Source organism: Periplaneta americana, chromosome 11 (genome assembly GCF_040183065.1).
Source record: "Periplaneta americana isolate PAMFEO1 chromosome 11, P.americana_PAMFEO1_priV1, whole genome shotgun sequence".
Taxonomy (NCBI): domain Eukaryota; kingdom Metazoa; phylum Arthropoda; class Insecta; order Blattodea; family Blattidae; genus Periplaneta; species Periplaneta americana.
The window spans coordinates 74754278-74771066 of NC_091127.1; the positions used below are offsets into that span (position 1 = coordinate 74754278).

The window sequence follows — 16789 nt, forward strand, 5'->3', positions numbered from 1 at the left end:
ATGTATAAGAATGTCTATAGCTCATTTGAGGAATGGAAGCACTGTAATGTTTCTTTTGTAACAACCTATACTCATGTGTTAGAAGTCTGCAGGTGTTCAGGCCTCCACTTAGAGAAATATGAATAACATTCTGCACAACAATGCAGAAAAAAGAAAAGTGATCCTGGTATAATGTGTAAACTTAAAGACGAGACTAAATAAAATAATAAGAGTTTAAATTTCATATGATATTTTCAGGAAAGCTTAATATAAAAATTATAGTAATGTTACGTAGTTTTATTTATGTATATGTGTTTCTGTACAAGAGAGAAAAAGAGAGGGTTGTTTTAAATTATGCCCTATTATAATTTGTAGTACATCTACAGTCCAAACCCTATACAATTCAGTCCGAAACATCGTAAGAAACATGCCTTCCGAAAATACCTTTATTAAATGATCATATTCCGATATACTGTAGTCCACACCTGTGGAGTAACAGCACGTCTGGCGGCAAAACCAGGTGGCCCGGGTTCGAATCCTGGTTGGGACAAGTTACCTGGTTGAGGTTTTTTCTGGGGTTTTCCCTCAACCCAATATGAGCAAATGCTGGGTAACTATCAGTGCTGGACCCCGGACTTATTTTACTGCTATTATCACTTTCATCTTATTCAGATGCTAAATAACCTAAGATGCTGATAAAGCATCGTAAAATAACCTACTAAAAAAAAAGATATATTGTATTATACTGTGCTGTACAGCTATAATGGGAGGAGGAGGTAAATGATGTCCCCCATAACCCCGTTATATGAGGATTCTATGGTTTTGCTTTGCCCCCCAAGGAAACAGTTCTCTCTCCGCCTATGTATGAAATGGAAGCTGAAGCAAGGATTCAGGTAAACCAGATTAGTCTAAGAAATCAAAATTGTATATTGGAAATGTTTGAATTAGCAGAGAATTGTTGGGTTAAGAGAAGGAAATAGGGTTATTAGCAGGGGAAAGATACAGGAAGTGCCTGGATACACTTCTGGAACATTAAGGTAGATTAGAGGCTTAGGGAAGGGCGAACTTTCTTCTCCTCAGAAAGTGAATGTGACTAGAAGGTTTGTTACAGGCAGACAAGAATACTCTCTGGACTGGTGGCTAGGCACAAAGTAGTTGAACTTTCGGTGAGCAACCCCTTTTTATACTCTATGGAACTTTCTAGTACAACTCAGATTTTGAGGAAGCTCCAGAATGCTTTTATATTGATGTGTGAGGTGGGGCTGGGGAAGAGAAAACACATGGAAGGTTTGCAAGTAAAAAGAGGTGAACCAGCAATGTGCGAAAAAATCCAACGTTAAGGTGTAGCAAATGGGCACTCATAAGTGATTCACAAAAATATAGGCAAGATATATTTGTTATAAATGTTAAAAAAATAAATAAAATACAAACGAAACAAGACAGAGCCATGATCACTGTCTAGCTCATAAAACTACAACAAAAGGTAAGATTACTGTTTTCGTCATTTTCCTGTCAGCAAAATTAGACTGAGTGACTTGTTCTGCTCTCATGCGAGTTAAGTTTATATTTATGAAAAAATGGAGTGAAATAAATAAATTAAAAATTACACTCTATAAATACAATACAATATTATACCAGCTCATACAGCATACAAATATTATGGCATATCTATCATAAATGAATGAATGAATAAATAAATAAATAAATAAATAAATAAATATATATATATATATATATATAGTTGTTATAAGTATGAAATATGTTTTACCTTGTGGATGGCCAAGAGCTACAACAGCATTGTATGGATTCAGCGTCATTAGATTCAATCGTCCCATTTTACTATTGAATTGTGACACCATTTGGCCTATAGAAATATCGAGCCAACTCAGATAACCTTCTTCGCTCTACAAAAAAAAAGTATGAAGTTAACCTTGATGAGCAAACCAATGTTAATAAGGTCGATTAAACACTAGAGGAGAAAAGTGTTATGTGAATATCAAAAATATTTGCCTGTTTGTTCATTTGATAGGTTGCTTGGCTGTCAAATTATCAAAATACAGTATTCCTTAGACGTCATAGTGTTACTCTTTCTTCTTGTCGTTTTGTGTATAATGAAGCTAAGCACTGTGCATGCAAAACACAAATTTTCATTTTTCACAGCTGAGCAGCCATGCTTTCCACATGATAAAACATGAAAGACAAATCTATTACAGATAATGTCGTACTTATTTTGAATGTTTCATTGTCGAAAATAAAATAATGGAATTTTGTGACTGATGAATGTAGGATTTAGTGATATTCATAAAAAAATCCTGTTTAATGCAAAAAAATTGCCAAATTCGCAAAAGCGGGAAAAACGAGCAAATTTGTGAGCAATCGCGATCATAAAACATGTCTACAGAACGAGTTTTATTCACACCTATAAAAATTTAACTCTCTGAATTCCGTAAAAAAAGTCATTTGCGAAAACTGGGCATCTTTACTCATAGGGGTGGAAACCATTCTGGAAGTTAACAAATGAAAGGTACACGGGAAAAACGATCAAGGTCCATCAAAAATCGAAATTGAGTTAATAATGCCATCTTATAGTGGAAAGGAAGTACTATCATGTGGTCTAGCTAATAATAAGAAATAATCGTTCTTGACATTCAACTACGTCAATTTCTATTAAATACACACATAACAAAGTATTAAGTGCTTAAACTTTAAAATTCGTTTTTCTCGAAACTTTCTAAAATGGACCTTGATCGTTATTCCCGTGTACTCTTCAAATGTAAATACCTAGGAATAACATTTAGCAACGATCTTGGCTGAGGGGAACATATTACTGACAAAGTGGGAAAAGCATGGAGAGCATTGCACTTTAAGATGAGGGTAAAGAATGATAAATCCAAAGAGATTGGATATAAGTCACTAGTTGGTCCTGTAATGGAATCCTTACAGATTAGAACATATTAAGACATTGGAAAAGATTAAAAAACGGGCTCTCAAGTGTTGTCGTAATAATTCAACATTAAAATGGGACACACTCACGGACAGGCGAACGCGAATTCGATTATGCGCACTGTTCAAAACATACAGAGGTGAGCCTGCCTGGAGAGAAATAAAAAATAGGTTGCAGCCGCCAAATTACTCTTCAAGAAATGACCACTCACATAAATTGAGGGAAAGGAGACAGAGGACGGACACTGGAAAGTTTTCTTTCCTCAATCGTACTATCAGGGACTGGAATGCTTTACCTGCAGACTTACTAAATGCTTTACCAATAACCAAAAATGTATTTAAAAATAAGCTTAAGGACTTTACTAATAGATGGTAGTATATTATACATACTATTTAAAGGGTGTAATTGATGTTTTGTTATTTGAAGTGTTGTATTAATGAAGAAGTGTGTTGTGTAAGTGAAATGTGTTTGTGTCTGTGAAGTTTTATAGTTTATAGTGCAAAGTATTTGAACAGTGAAATGTGTCGCAGTGAGTGAGTTGACAGCGAAATGAGTGTAGTGCTGAAAAGTACTTGTGCATGTATGAACATATCATACTCGTGGGTTTTAGTTCGAACTTAAGGTTAAGTTACAAATTAAATTTACTTTAAATGTTATTTTAAGTGATCGTGCTTCATTTAATTTGGGATGCTCATTATTATTATTATTATTATTACTATTCATTATTATTAGTATTATTATTAACTGTCATTATTGAGTGTAATTAGTTACAATGCCACCAGGTATTTACCCATTTGCAGTGTGAATAAATACATACATATACACATAATCATCTGTGTCGTCAGTGTAGTAAGAATGAGAAATTGCTGCATTATACCATCTTTCTCAGAAGACCAACTCCACGATACCCATTTTACAAACACTATGGAGCAAATATCCATGGAAATTCCTCGAGTTGGCACCAATTCTTTATTATTTGTATATGGCAAGAAAGCAAATAAAGTTGCAGTAACACTCATTCTGTCTTATGAACTATTACACAGTAGGTTTTTCTGTCTGCTATCAATATACTTAAAATTAAGTTGAAATAAACTAAATCATACAGCAGTTGCGAGTAGGAAGTGATAAGGCAGGAACTCCATACGAAGAACACTATTCAGTTTCTTGATGCAGTGAAGTTCAATTCCTTCATTATCATACATATACACCCATTGCTTCTGTGCTACTGCAAACATTGTTTCTACATGTAGCCATCTGAAACGATATAAACAAATTTTCCATTTTCACTTCTCACTGCCAAATCTATGGGGAGGAGAGGGAATGACTAAACGACTACATATATTTCTGCCAGTTTGAAGGATTTCAAGGTGATGTTCTCTGCAATGGGTGAAGGCAGAGCATGCTCACACCTAGATGTCTCGGTAAGACACAGGAAGAGAATTATTCAAAAACCTTCTAAAGACATCACTAATCAGATGTTGGCCCTGAAAAAGACAGACTGAGTTTACAGTTAGGAAATAAAATTACTGTACATGACGAATTTCTCTGATAGAAATCTCAGTTTAGTTTTTGTGAACCAGAAGAAGAGACCACCCAGTTTGTAATCTTGTAATGTTTTCAATAAATCTCAGATGATATCAAATGTTGGTAATTAGCAAGGGACTGCCTGTCTTTTACAAGATACATATATGACAAGGGTTAGCTGAGGGGATATCTAAGTGATGTGAGGCCGAGAATCTTAAAACACTGAAATCTTTTCACACATTCCTTGGCTTACATCACTTAGATATCCCCTCAACTAACCCACTAATCTTGTCACATACCTTGTAAAAGACCGATGGTCCCTTGCTAATTATTAAATGTTTAGTATAAATAAGTCTGGGGTACGGAAATTAACCGCAATAAATCATGGCCAAGTTTATGAAACTGACTGATATTAACGTCAGCCTTTTCATATTGAAAAGGTAGGATAATAGGCCCTTGGGGCTGAATTCCTTAAGGTGAGATCTAACTTGCCACCAGTTCTATTCTGCATCCACATAATAATAATAATAATAATAATAATAATAATAATAATAATAATAATAATAATAATAATAATAATAATAATAACAACAAAACTTTAGATACTCGTCATAACTGAAACATTATTTACCTTACGTCATAAATAGCCTCCATTACATTAACTTCACAGAGAAGACGCTTTGTTACCCAGTCCATAGCAGCAACATGTCCTCTTTTACCTCCTATAAGTAGATACCGACCATTTCGACTGTAGTTCATTCTGAAAACATACAAATACATAAAAAAATGTTTTCTTCTTTGTAGTCTGTCCTCTTTACCTTGAAGTGTAAAAGTTTTCATATCTTTTTGAAGGTGTGGCCCACTTTTGGGTGAGACATTTGTTTGTGTCCCCACTATCATACCAGTACGTAACCCCATTTGAAAAACACAAATTACTATGAAATCGAAAACGATAATTTTACTCAAAACCAAAGATTATTAGAGGAGAAAAATTCGCTCTGGTGCCAGGGGTCGAATCCGGATCCTTGGTTCTATGTACCAAACGTTCTAACCATTGAGCTATGCAGAAGTTCAATCCACAGCACCGGATCGAATCCCTCTCCTTAGGAAAGAAACATTTATGGCAGTAGAGTTATTTGTCACTTCTTAATCTGTTACTGACTGTGAAACTGAAACACATGAATTGAAAATTTTAAAACAAACAATCGACACTCTGCCAATTTCAACATCAGAGTGCAAAAGATCATTCAGTACAATGAATGAAATAATATCAAAGATGAGAAATGTTCTCCTAGTCTCACAGGCAAGCAGTGCTGGTCCTCCACTTCAAGAGTTCAATCCACAACCTTATGTACATTCGTGGTTGCAAGATGGCAGATGAATCTGCATATAGGAAACGACAGCCAGTGAAAGAAAGTACATATGAGGCAATTTGGAGTCTTTTGAAAAAGACTGTAAGGTGAGTTCCAATTAAAATTTTTTCCCAACTACAGCACTGTTAACAGGTAATGATTGTTTGGTAAGCCACCTGCACAGGATAAAAATTTTCCATACATCTGACTGTGTAATGTGTGTTGCAAACGAAAAAATGAACATGGAACTCATCAGAAGATGCATGGCTACAAGAAGATGACATTGTACATAAATACTGGAGTGCAAGATGGCAAATGACTTCACTGTCAAATGCCTCGGCACAGGGGGGGGGGGGATGGAGGAGGAGAAGGAGCAGCAGCATTTTTTTGTATTACCAACACATTTATATTTTTCTTGCTCGATCATACTATAATATGTTCATTACATGTGATGTAATTGTATCTTAATGACATACATAAAAGTACTGCTTTTCATTATGTTATTGCAACTATCGATTCTCAACTAAGCATATGCAATATTGATTAATATCGTATGTGCAACAGCCTGCAAGCCTTGAGAGCACCAATCCAAAATGACAGACACGAGTTTTGAAAGTGACATTGATCGAATCACTCAAATAAATATTAATCCAACTTCAAACATTCCACTGGGAGCCATTCCCCAGATAAATTTCACAAACTGCACAATCGACAACATGTATTTAAAATAAAATAAATTCTGTTCATGTTAATTTTAATATTCTAATAAAAGGAGTTCATTTCCTGTGTTTTTAATGTGTTCTGTTTTGAGGTTAAAATCGCCATAACAAACCACGGAAAAAATCAATAAATATAGCGTACACGCCTGTCATCTGTTGCACTACTTGAGAACACACTGAAAAGACACTCACACTCGTGCCATGTTCACCATTTCATTATCAATGAAGTAACAAGGTAAGATATTTCTAAAAACTCAAAACTTTGACATTTAATTATGGTCAAACAAAAAGTCGTATGCATCTTGCCTGCAATGGTAGTTATGACACTTGCATGAAAATTACTGACACTCGCTTATGCTCGTTTCATAAAAATACTCCTGTCTTAATTACTACCATCATAGGCTCATTGCGTAATATACTACAGGGTGCGTCAAAAACACCTGACGGTTTTTGCACTGCAATACAAATCATACCCACTGAATGTCGCTGCTGTAGTGTAGTAATGCTGTAGGTATTGTGACTAGGTGCATAACGTGTATCAAACTGCAGTCGAAACCCACACTGTGTAGCAGTAACGGACTCTGTTTTGATGAACAACTTCTACTGCAGCAATATGGTGTTCAGTAGATCAACGTTTCAGCTCAACTGAACTCCAAAACATACAAAAGAACAGCCACTACAGCAGCAACATCCAGCATAACAAAAACCATCAGGTATATGCGAGTAGTGTTTTAAACATGTGGTAATCAAGAAAGGAATATAATAAATAAAATGGCAAAAAGATTACTTAACAGTAAAAACAAATGAAAATGAAAGTAGAGGATTTCCACCTGGAACCTTATGTACACTAGCCTGTGACGTAACCTACTCAGCTAGATCTGCTGATGGAGTACTAGCTGCAGTTGCTACACAGTCAAGAAACCTAAATTCATTGTTATAAAAAATCTTTATTTTGCAGAGAAAGAGGAATGGCTGTGTGTCTACCAAGGATTTTAAAATCTATTCTTCAATAAGCTATTCTACTTGGTGTGAGTTTCATTATAAAATCGAGCTTTCTGTTTGCGACCTCCCATTGCAGACCTAAGACTAAACCAACTTTCCAAGCAGGATAATTGGCTCAAATCATGGTGGGCTTCAGCAGAATTTGTCATGGACATGGACAGTGTTTTGGCAAGTTTTCTTGAGTTACACTCATTTCCTCATCATAATTCCTCCAATTCTTCATTCATTCAATGAAAATTAAAGGAAGCACAAGTTTGTTGCATAAGGATATGTACAGATATGGAAATAAAATTTGAAGCTCTCTTATTGTGTAAGTTTCGCTTACAACACACTGCGCATATGCAGTAAACAAGAGCCCCTGTATATATGTTACTTGTGGACAGTCATGCGAAATTGTTGCCTACATACAGGTTGATTCCCATCAAGACTCGCTCCAAATTTAAATTCCGTATCTGTACATAGGCCTATATACAGAAAAATAAAATAAAATAATGTTTTACATGATTTACCTGTATGGTTAGTTAGTGGGGTTTAAAAAGGGAGCGTCAGCTACTATGGCTATTTGCGCCCTTATCTAAAATCCTTCACAAAACATTTACCTGTATGGTCCAAACTCTATCAAATGTAAATCAAAGTGCTTTGTAGCACTAGTTATGTCAACAGAAGAAGCAATTTGTTGTTGTGTGAACTGAGTTGAAACTTCATCTTCGTCTGGCTGTAAAAATCTGAAAGCAACATTAGGCAATATGTTTACAGAATCTTCAATTGCACAATAAATAAAAATATGCTATTTTATTTACTAGTTACTGTTTATTTAATCTTTTATTTATAACTGCATTTTCTGCCATGACCGTGGTCAAAACGAAACATAGGAACTGCCTGCAACTTTCTTACTCTATCTGCTTGGCTATCACTTCAATTATTGATCCCAGAATTAACAAGATAACTCATAGAAAAGAGCAACAAATGGCTCAGTAGCCTGCTAAAACCTTACAAATTCTCAGGCATAATAAAAAACAAACTAAGCACTATAACTTATAATTACTGCTGTATTAATGTGCTGCATTTTTAAATACATTATATTAATTAGTGTTGGAACTAGTGTTTAGAATTGAGAGATTCATACATTTTATATATAAAATTACATACACTGCATTTAAAAACATGTGTATGTGTGACAAGTGATGTTTCGCCAACATGATGACATCGTTCTACTGCTCCCCCTGCTCAGCTGACTTCTGTGGTGAGTTACAATGCATAATAATTCTTTACATTACTGTACCTTTTCTTTTTCAAACCAATATCATTAAAACCAATTTAATAACACAATGATCAATGTTATAAATTTTATGTTTTACGTTGTCAGAAAGGGATATGTCAATGAAAATTAGCATAAGTTGAATAATGATGTTGGCATGAGGAAGTAGAACATGCTACAAAATTTCATTAATCCAGTGACTGATAATTAATTAAATTATTTTCAATAAGTCACACTGCTTTCATAGTGTACTAATACTCTTAAGATTACGTCATACATAATTAATTAACAATCCATCTATCATAACAGATGATCATATAGGTCCGGAAAACAATTTAAAAAATATGCATATATGGAATAGAGAGAAAAATCAATACAATAGATAGCAATAGTACAATATGCAATTTAGGAAGTTTAAAAATTAAACATTATATAAATGATTATGTAAAATGTCTATGGATTTCTTTAAGATATTTGAACAAATATTTTTAATATCTTGGGATGTCATATCCAGGGGCGTATTTTGCGGGCTACCGGGGCTACCAGCGGTAGCCCAAGGAAATTACAAAAGAAAAAGTTTATAATATAACATAATGTAATAATTTTGTATTATTAGTTTTACCATAGTAATTAAAATTAAAGTAATTGTTAGATATATTTTGTGTAATAATAGGGTCAGTGGTAGCCCAAACCCTTTAACCAGTATACGCCTCTGGTCATATCATATTGTTTTAAAATGTCAGTAGTATATTTATATGCCAATCCGCAGGCACCAAAAAGCAAACCCCTCACCTCTCATGTGTAATCAATTGCATTATACCTCTTACTCAAGTGAGGAACACATGGGCAGTTTAATACTTATGTTAGTTAAATGTATAAACTTTAAAAAAATTGGAAAAGTATTTACGACTAAATCTGTTGGGACCGGGCCCTTGTCTTTTAGAAAAAGAATTTACCAGGTTGCAGTCTCCCAAAGGCTGAGAACCACTGGTCTAATCATATTTTTGAAGAAGATTGGTAAATTACCAGAAGATTTTATACTATACATCTTGAATACACACTTTTAACATTATATCACTTAGGAATATATTTATGATAATCACTTTCATGTGTTAAATGTAAACTAAATTTTTAAATACCTAGTTAACTAGTTTCAGCATACAAGCAAACATTCTGATGGGGCAGATAAAAATGTTATTTTTTTTTCTTTCACCATGTTAATAATATCAAAAGAAGAGCTTATACAAATTTTGGCCACTCAACCACAATTATGAAGACTGTAAAAAATAAGTTTGCCAGGGGCCATTAACAGAAAGAAAACACAATTTCATTGGAAAAATTTATTGAAACAGACACAGAAATTTTTTAGTTATTTTTTAACATATTCCCCACTGGAAATGAGACATTTGTCATTTCATGGGATCGATAGAGGTGCAGACGGCTGTCAAATGTTGGTTCCGATCCCAGACGGCTGACTTCTATGACACAAGGACACAAACATGTATCCGATGATATGACAAATGTCTCAATTCCAGTGGGGGATATGTTGACAAATAGTGCAACAATTACTGTATCTGTTTTAATAAATATTTCCATGCAATTGAAGACATTATTATAAAAACAACCCTTGTCAAAATTGCTATTTTTCAGGAGAACAATAAAAATAAATAGAGCAACACATGTCAGCTGTTTCTGTACAACTGGTGTTCATCCTTGTGGCTACTGCACCTAACATGGGTCGTTTTTGGAGTCTATAAACATTTGAAATAGTAGCAAATGTGTCCTTAACTCAATTTCATTAAAAATGACTAGGGCTGTTTTTGTAATAATGTCTTCAATTGTGTTTTTTTTTTGTAAATGGCTCCAGGGCAAATCACTTTCTGGACGGCCTCATAATTGCTGTCGAGTAGCCAAAATCTGTATAAGCACTTCTTTTGACATTATTAACATGGTGGAAGGAAAAAATCTAACTTTTTTATCTGCCCCCATCAGAATGTTTGCTTGTTAGTGGTAGCCTTTTTCAGAACTAGTTCTGAATCATAAATATATTCCTAAGATTTTATATTATTATATTAATAAATGAATCCATGATGAGACAGCCCATGGAGGGCTTAAGGCCAAGCACGTTTACATACCTCAGCAGAGGAAAAGATCACCTACCCACACTCAACAAGTATGGGAATAATGCGTGGTAAACATGATGATACCCTCAGCTACTATAGCCTGCCTTATGAAAAAGGATTTTGCCACTCACTGCTCCTACATTGGCTGATATTGGTGTACTAATAAATAATTGTCCACAAACTATTAAAGTTAAAATGTATTTAAATCCAAACAGTCATTGTGGGTCCAGTAAAAGGATTTAAAGGTAACAACAGTCGGACTTCCGTTATTTTTTCCCCACAGTTTGTATAAGAAATTAATATGAATGACACTGACGTCATCAAAATTGCCACAACTTAATTTAAAGCCTTGAAACAGGAAAGACATAAAATCTACCAAGTTAAAAATTATTTGCCTAGTTACTACACTAATCTAGAACTAATTAATTTATTATTCTCATGCAAAGTAAAGAATAAAATACTTTACTTACCCACCCTCTTCTGATAGGAGTAGTTCTGTTCTTGCTGCTTGTTCTATAGAGAATTCGATGTTGGCTTCATATTTCTTTAGTTTTTTCTGGTGGAAACTTGTCTGTATTCCATCACCATGTAAGCCTTCTCCACGACTGTACCTGGCTAGTTTCTCCTTTGGCACTGGAACTCGTTTAAACTTTGTATTCCATGGTCTACCTTTGATAGCTGACAACTTGGAATCTTCAAAGTTCCTACCCCTCCAAGGTTTGTTCTTAAATTTCACAACTGTTACTAGAGCTTCAATATCCTTTTGGGATTTCTTAATTTCATTTTTATGTTTCAATCTATTACTTTTTTCAGCTTTTTTGAGAATTTTTTCATTTTGTTTTGTAGAACCTTCCTTTAAAGAGTCAGATTTGTTATCTGAAAAGTATCTTGTCTTCTGAAAATAATGGTATCACAGATTATATGGATCAAATTATTCTTGTACAGCCTATTCCATTATTTCTATACAAAAGTGCTACCAAAAGTAGGCATGGTTTATTTATGTACTTGGCTTCTAGTCAAGTTATATGTACCAATAACAAAAGAAAAATTGAGGGCTGACGCCAATATAATTTTGGATTTAGAGAAAGAAATCATGTGTTCTTGCAATGTGTTAATGCCAAAATGAAAGTGTAACTTCAGTGAAGATCTGTCTTAAGAAATAGGAATGTGCTTTCGTCAAGGAAAGAATGAAAAAGAAATAGAATGCATAGTGTTGGTGGAACATATGTTTCAGTAGCGAACAAAGGGGCCTAGGACTTGGAAGCTCATAATAATTCCCAGAAGCACAATAAGTTTCTGCAGGGTAAACTTACGGATTTCTTCACTTCAGCAACTAAAAGTGATGAGTCTGTGGCAACCTCAGATGGAATCTTTGCCTTTCGTACAGTTATGCACTGTAGTAATTTTCATTCACTGTCATGTCATTAACGAAGGCAATTTTTCCTGATTCCAAAGTTGTTGCTACGAAATTAACCATGGTGAAAATAAAACAGAAACTGTAACTAGGCATGTAATTTCTCCGCACTTCTAGATTGTGCTAGGCCTACTAAGGTTTTCCCAATTCTGATTCAACACTATTCTGATATGAAAAGAGAGGGTTTGGTGACAAAACTGATCGAATTTGAAAGTAAATAAAATTAAACATTTGAAACTATTGGAAAATATGTAGAAGAAACACTACATAAATTTGAGATATCTTCCAAGTGTGCCTCTTTTGATGGCGACAACTGTAATACCATATTTGGAGGTTTGTCCAGAAAGGAACTCCCATTTGGAAAACAAATCACTGATTGGCATTGACTGTCCAGCACATATTATGAACAATTGCATTCAACAGGGAGTAGAATTTTAGAAGTAGATATTGAATCTGTTGTTCTAAAAGTGTTCAATTAACTATTCTGTTAACACAGCCCTTTTGAAGGATTTCTATGAATTTGATAATGTAGAATACAGGAAACTGCTCTGCCACAACAAAATTCGTTGGTTGTCACTGTTTCCTGTCAGTAATAAACTACTACAAATATGCATTCAATTCAAACATTCTCCACTGAAAATTTGCCTTCCTATGGTAGCACTCTTGTACAGAATTAATATCGGTTAAACTAGCGCTGAATAGTTCCGGTGATTTCGGAAGTGAAAATATTTGTTTTTGGTTATTTAACGACGCTGCATAGACTACTAGATTATTTAGCGTCGATAGGATTGGTGACAGCGCGATGAGGCCGAGAATTCGCCATAGATTACCTGACATTCACCTTACGGTTAAGGAAAACCCCAACCAGCGAGAATCGAACCTACCCCCGAGCGCAACTCCGGATCAGCAAGTAAGTGCCTTAGCCGACTGAGCTATGCCGGTGGCTTCGTTAAATTTATAAGGGATTTTGGTGTAATTTCGGTATCCCCCTACACTACAAAATTCCTCTGCCTCATATCACTTACCTAAATAATCCCCGCAACTACTAACCTTGTCACATACCTCGGCTTAATGTCACTTAGCTATTCCCTCATTTAACCCATCTAACCCATAAAGAACCTTAAATCACATGTCAATCCCGTGTTTGGTGTGTTAGTTTAACCAAACATAACCTGTCAAAGATTCGTATATTATAATGCAAGGTGTATAAACGGAATACGACGGGAACTACCTCAGCGCTAGTTTATCCGTAATCTGACAGTGGGAAATTAAATTGTTTAAGGAACACGCAAACTACATGATAAATACATTACAGCATGGTAAATACTGTAGTAACCAATGAAAATTTGATTGAATTAATTAATGCTCTTGAAATAAATAAAAATGATTTAGTACTGGAAATCATGAATGTTCATGTGAATATAAAGACTATTCTTAAATCATATATGATGCAAAATACAATATTACCTTCGTTTTCATGGTTATGTTCAATATTCCAGTCGCACCAGTCCACGCGACTCTATTCAATCACAAACAGTGTCGCCATACTTGACACTTCCCTCCAGTGTTCCTTTCTGAATGAAAGTTTCCCTGTTTTTGACACCAGTCACGGACTCTAGAGTCGACCGTGCACAACTGTAGTCTGTCACCAGTATTATTCTTTATCACTTTTTTTATTCCAGTTGATTACAACTATAACGTACTTATTTATGTAAAATAAAGTTTACTTAATCAAGAAAAAGAACTCAGATTATTCACGGCCTTTTAAAACATTCAGTTCCTCGCTACATGCTACTTTTGAACGAAATAACAATGGGTAGCTTTCAATTGCTGCATGCGATCTCATTTTTAGTGGAAAAAGTCATGCACAATTGAACGCGTTTCGTTCACTTTTTCATGCGTTTGAATACGTACAGTTGAAAGAATAGTTGCTTGATACCCAAAATGCATCTGATGAGAGTGTGGCACACTGTAGTGATGCAAATTCAGCGGTTTTTGTATTATCACGCTCAGCGGGAATACTAGCTGTTTTTAATCTTTAATGTTTCTGAAATGAAATTCATATTAGCGTTATTATTGTTTAATACCGTCGATTCTAACAATCGAACAATAATAAAATGTAAGTGCGGCGGCCCGCGGCATTCCATTCAAACGTTAAAAATCGAACATCTGCTGCCGCCGTGCACTATATAGTACCACAGTATTAGGCCGGTTACACACTATACCGAGAGATGTGTAATATGAAATGTGTGCCAAGAAATGCGCGAGCGAGGCGAGACAGCATTGTCCACACACAGCGCCGAGAAATGTGTAATCGAACCAAGAGTACAGAATAGAAAATAGTTGCAGGTGTCGCGCGGTAGCCATCTTAATTTAACCTATCATTGTTTTTTCATGGTGTAGTTGTGTTGTTTTAAATTTTTAGTAATATTTTGATAAATTGAAATATGTCGATCAGGTGTGCTATATGACAGAGGAAATAAAGTGTCCAAGAACTTACCTGGACTAACCTATCATGGGTATGTATGAGGTACTAATGTCATTATATACGTAAATATCCGGAGTTGTTGTCGTCTGTAGTTTATCAATATTTAAATTTAACTTGTGTTACAGCTTTCGAAAGGATCCTGAGGTTGAAGCTGTTCGGACACCTCGTGTTGTCGCAGCACAATTTGTTCCAGTCACTTCAGGGAGGAGGATATGGATCGCACGACCTTATCATATATGTATCAGAAAGGGGGCTATGCTGTATATATTTGCACCCTGAAGAACCAAAGGTTAATTATATGAGCATTACACTGATAGAATAATATTGGTATATCTATTCGCTATAGTGTATAAAGTAGGATCGTTATGTTATATGAATTATTATTTTCAGGAAAGAAGAAGAGTAAAATTGAAGTTTGCTGAAATCTTTCTCTCCCTCTCTCTACTGTGACAGTTGTAGACGAAGTTGGGACCTCCGTTATGTCATTGGAAGGTGATACTGAAAATGAAATTCGGGTTCTATCGAAAAAGAATAAGGAAGTTAAGGAAAGGATCGTTTTGTGTACAAAAAGGGAATAAGACATTGCAACAGTATAAATGGCGAGTGGTGAAATCAGTGGGTGATTTGAAAAATGTGTTGGAAACTGTGAAACAGAAAATCTTGTTTGAACACTAGTTTTGTGATATGTCACGTTCCATTTCAAAGACTTTTGTTGGCTCAAGAGACATATGAAATGTTAAGGTAAAAAGCAAAAGAAACAGTGTGATGGAAACGTACCGGTAACAATTAATTTTCTTTCCCCTAACACATATAACTTTGTTAAAGAATTTGATACAGCTCTTCCTAATCCTCGGACTCTATACAAATGGTACAGTATCGTAAATGCAGTTCATTGTACAATAAATGAGATATCATATTCACAGCATAATATAAATAAAATGTTAACATACAAATAATTGTGTTTTTCTATGTTTATTATGTTGTAGCCTATAGTTTGAACCTTATAAATCATCAAATTTCTTAATAAAAATATAGCAGTGGATCAAACCAAGAACGAACAGTTTAAAAATACTAAAAAGGTAAGTAGTTTACATAATTTCGTGGTGCAAAACATGAATTAGTGAAATGTAACTTTTATTTTCTTTGAGACGTTTGTTACTCCATTACCATGAAAAAGATTTACATTGCATAAAACTGCAATAAGTGTATTTGATAGACTCTTTAATGCGACAGTGGCTCTGGAACTATGCATTTTCAATTTTTTTCACGGCCTTCAGTAAAACTATGACAATGTGGTCATAATATAGGAGGTGATAGAGCTTCTTTCTTAGCACCCAATTATATAAAATATTTGGAAAAATTATCAACATAAGACGCAATAGTTCCTACACTAATTACTAGGGAAATGACCAGTTTTCATAGTATTGCATTTTGGACTTAACGAGTGTTATATTTGTAACAAGTGAGGGGGGGGGCTACAACAATGTATTAAAATACAGAAGAATCAAATTTGTATAATTTTAACAAGTGCGCGATACAACATCGTATTAGAATACACAAGTATCAAAAGATTTTTTATCCTAAAAGTAAAATATTTGTGGCTGCAAACCAAAACCATGTTTTTACCACATTATACAACTCGCAGAAGTCAGTGAAACGAAAGAAAATTGTGCCTTTCTTTGGTATAATTTTTCTGGAGAAATACCATTATTCCCGCACTATATTAAACGGCATGCAGGAAATTGTATTTCACTTTATCGCGAAACGGAATGATAGTGTTCACTTTTTCATGAACAGGAACAATATTCTCTTCAGTCCAATAATGAAACCCCTGAATCACGAGTACAATTAAGATAACTGAATCCTTAATAAAATCATGTTGACTAGCAAGTAATACATACAGTAATATCTAATATAAAATCATATCTTTTCATCGGTAAGTATTGTGTGATAATAAAGTCATAATTTCATTCATAGCCAATCTTA

General features: G+C 34.6%; 1 protein-coding gene and 1 long non-coding RNA gene across 4 annotated transcripts in view; one reads left to right on the forward strand and one right to left on the reverse strand.

Annotated features, from left to right (window-relative positions):
- Window positions 1–13920, reverse strand: part of LOC138709101 (WD repeat-containing protein 46) — a 33198-nt gene extending 19278 nt beyond the window's left edge. For 2 of the 3 annotated variants that reach the window (XM_069839636.1, XM_069839634.1), the window contains exons 1-6: window positions 13783–13920; window positions 11372–11796; window positions 8120–8245; window positions 5079–5207; window positions 4027–4177; window positions 1748–1883 (exon numbers count right to left, since the gene is read on the reverse strand). In XM_069839636.1, the coding sequence (XP_069695737.1) occupies window positions 1748–1883; window positions 4027–4177; window positions 5079–5207; window positions 8120–8245; window positions 11372–11796; window positions 13783–13794 (979 nt within the window). In that variant the 5' untranslated portion in view covers window positions 13795–13920. The remainder of the gene's footprint in view (window positions 1–1747; window positions 1884–4026; window positions 4178–5078; window positions 5208–8119; window positions 8246–11371; window positions 11797–13782) is intronic. The other variant, XM_069839637.1, reaches the window with a different exon arrangement.
- Window positions 13921–14728: 808 nt separating this feature from the next.
- On the forward strand, window positions 14729–15695 carry LOC138708609 (uncharacterized). Its single transcript, XR_011334715.1, has 3 exons — window positions 14729–14834; window positions 14929–15092; window positions 15194–15695. It is a non-coding gene; the product is annotated as an uncharacterized lncRNA (long non-coding RNA).
- Window positions 15696–16789: the final 1094 nt, after the last annotated feature.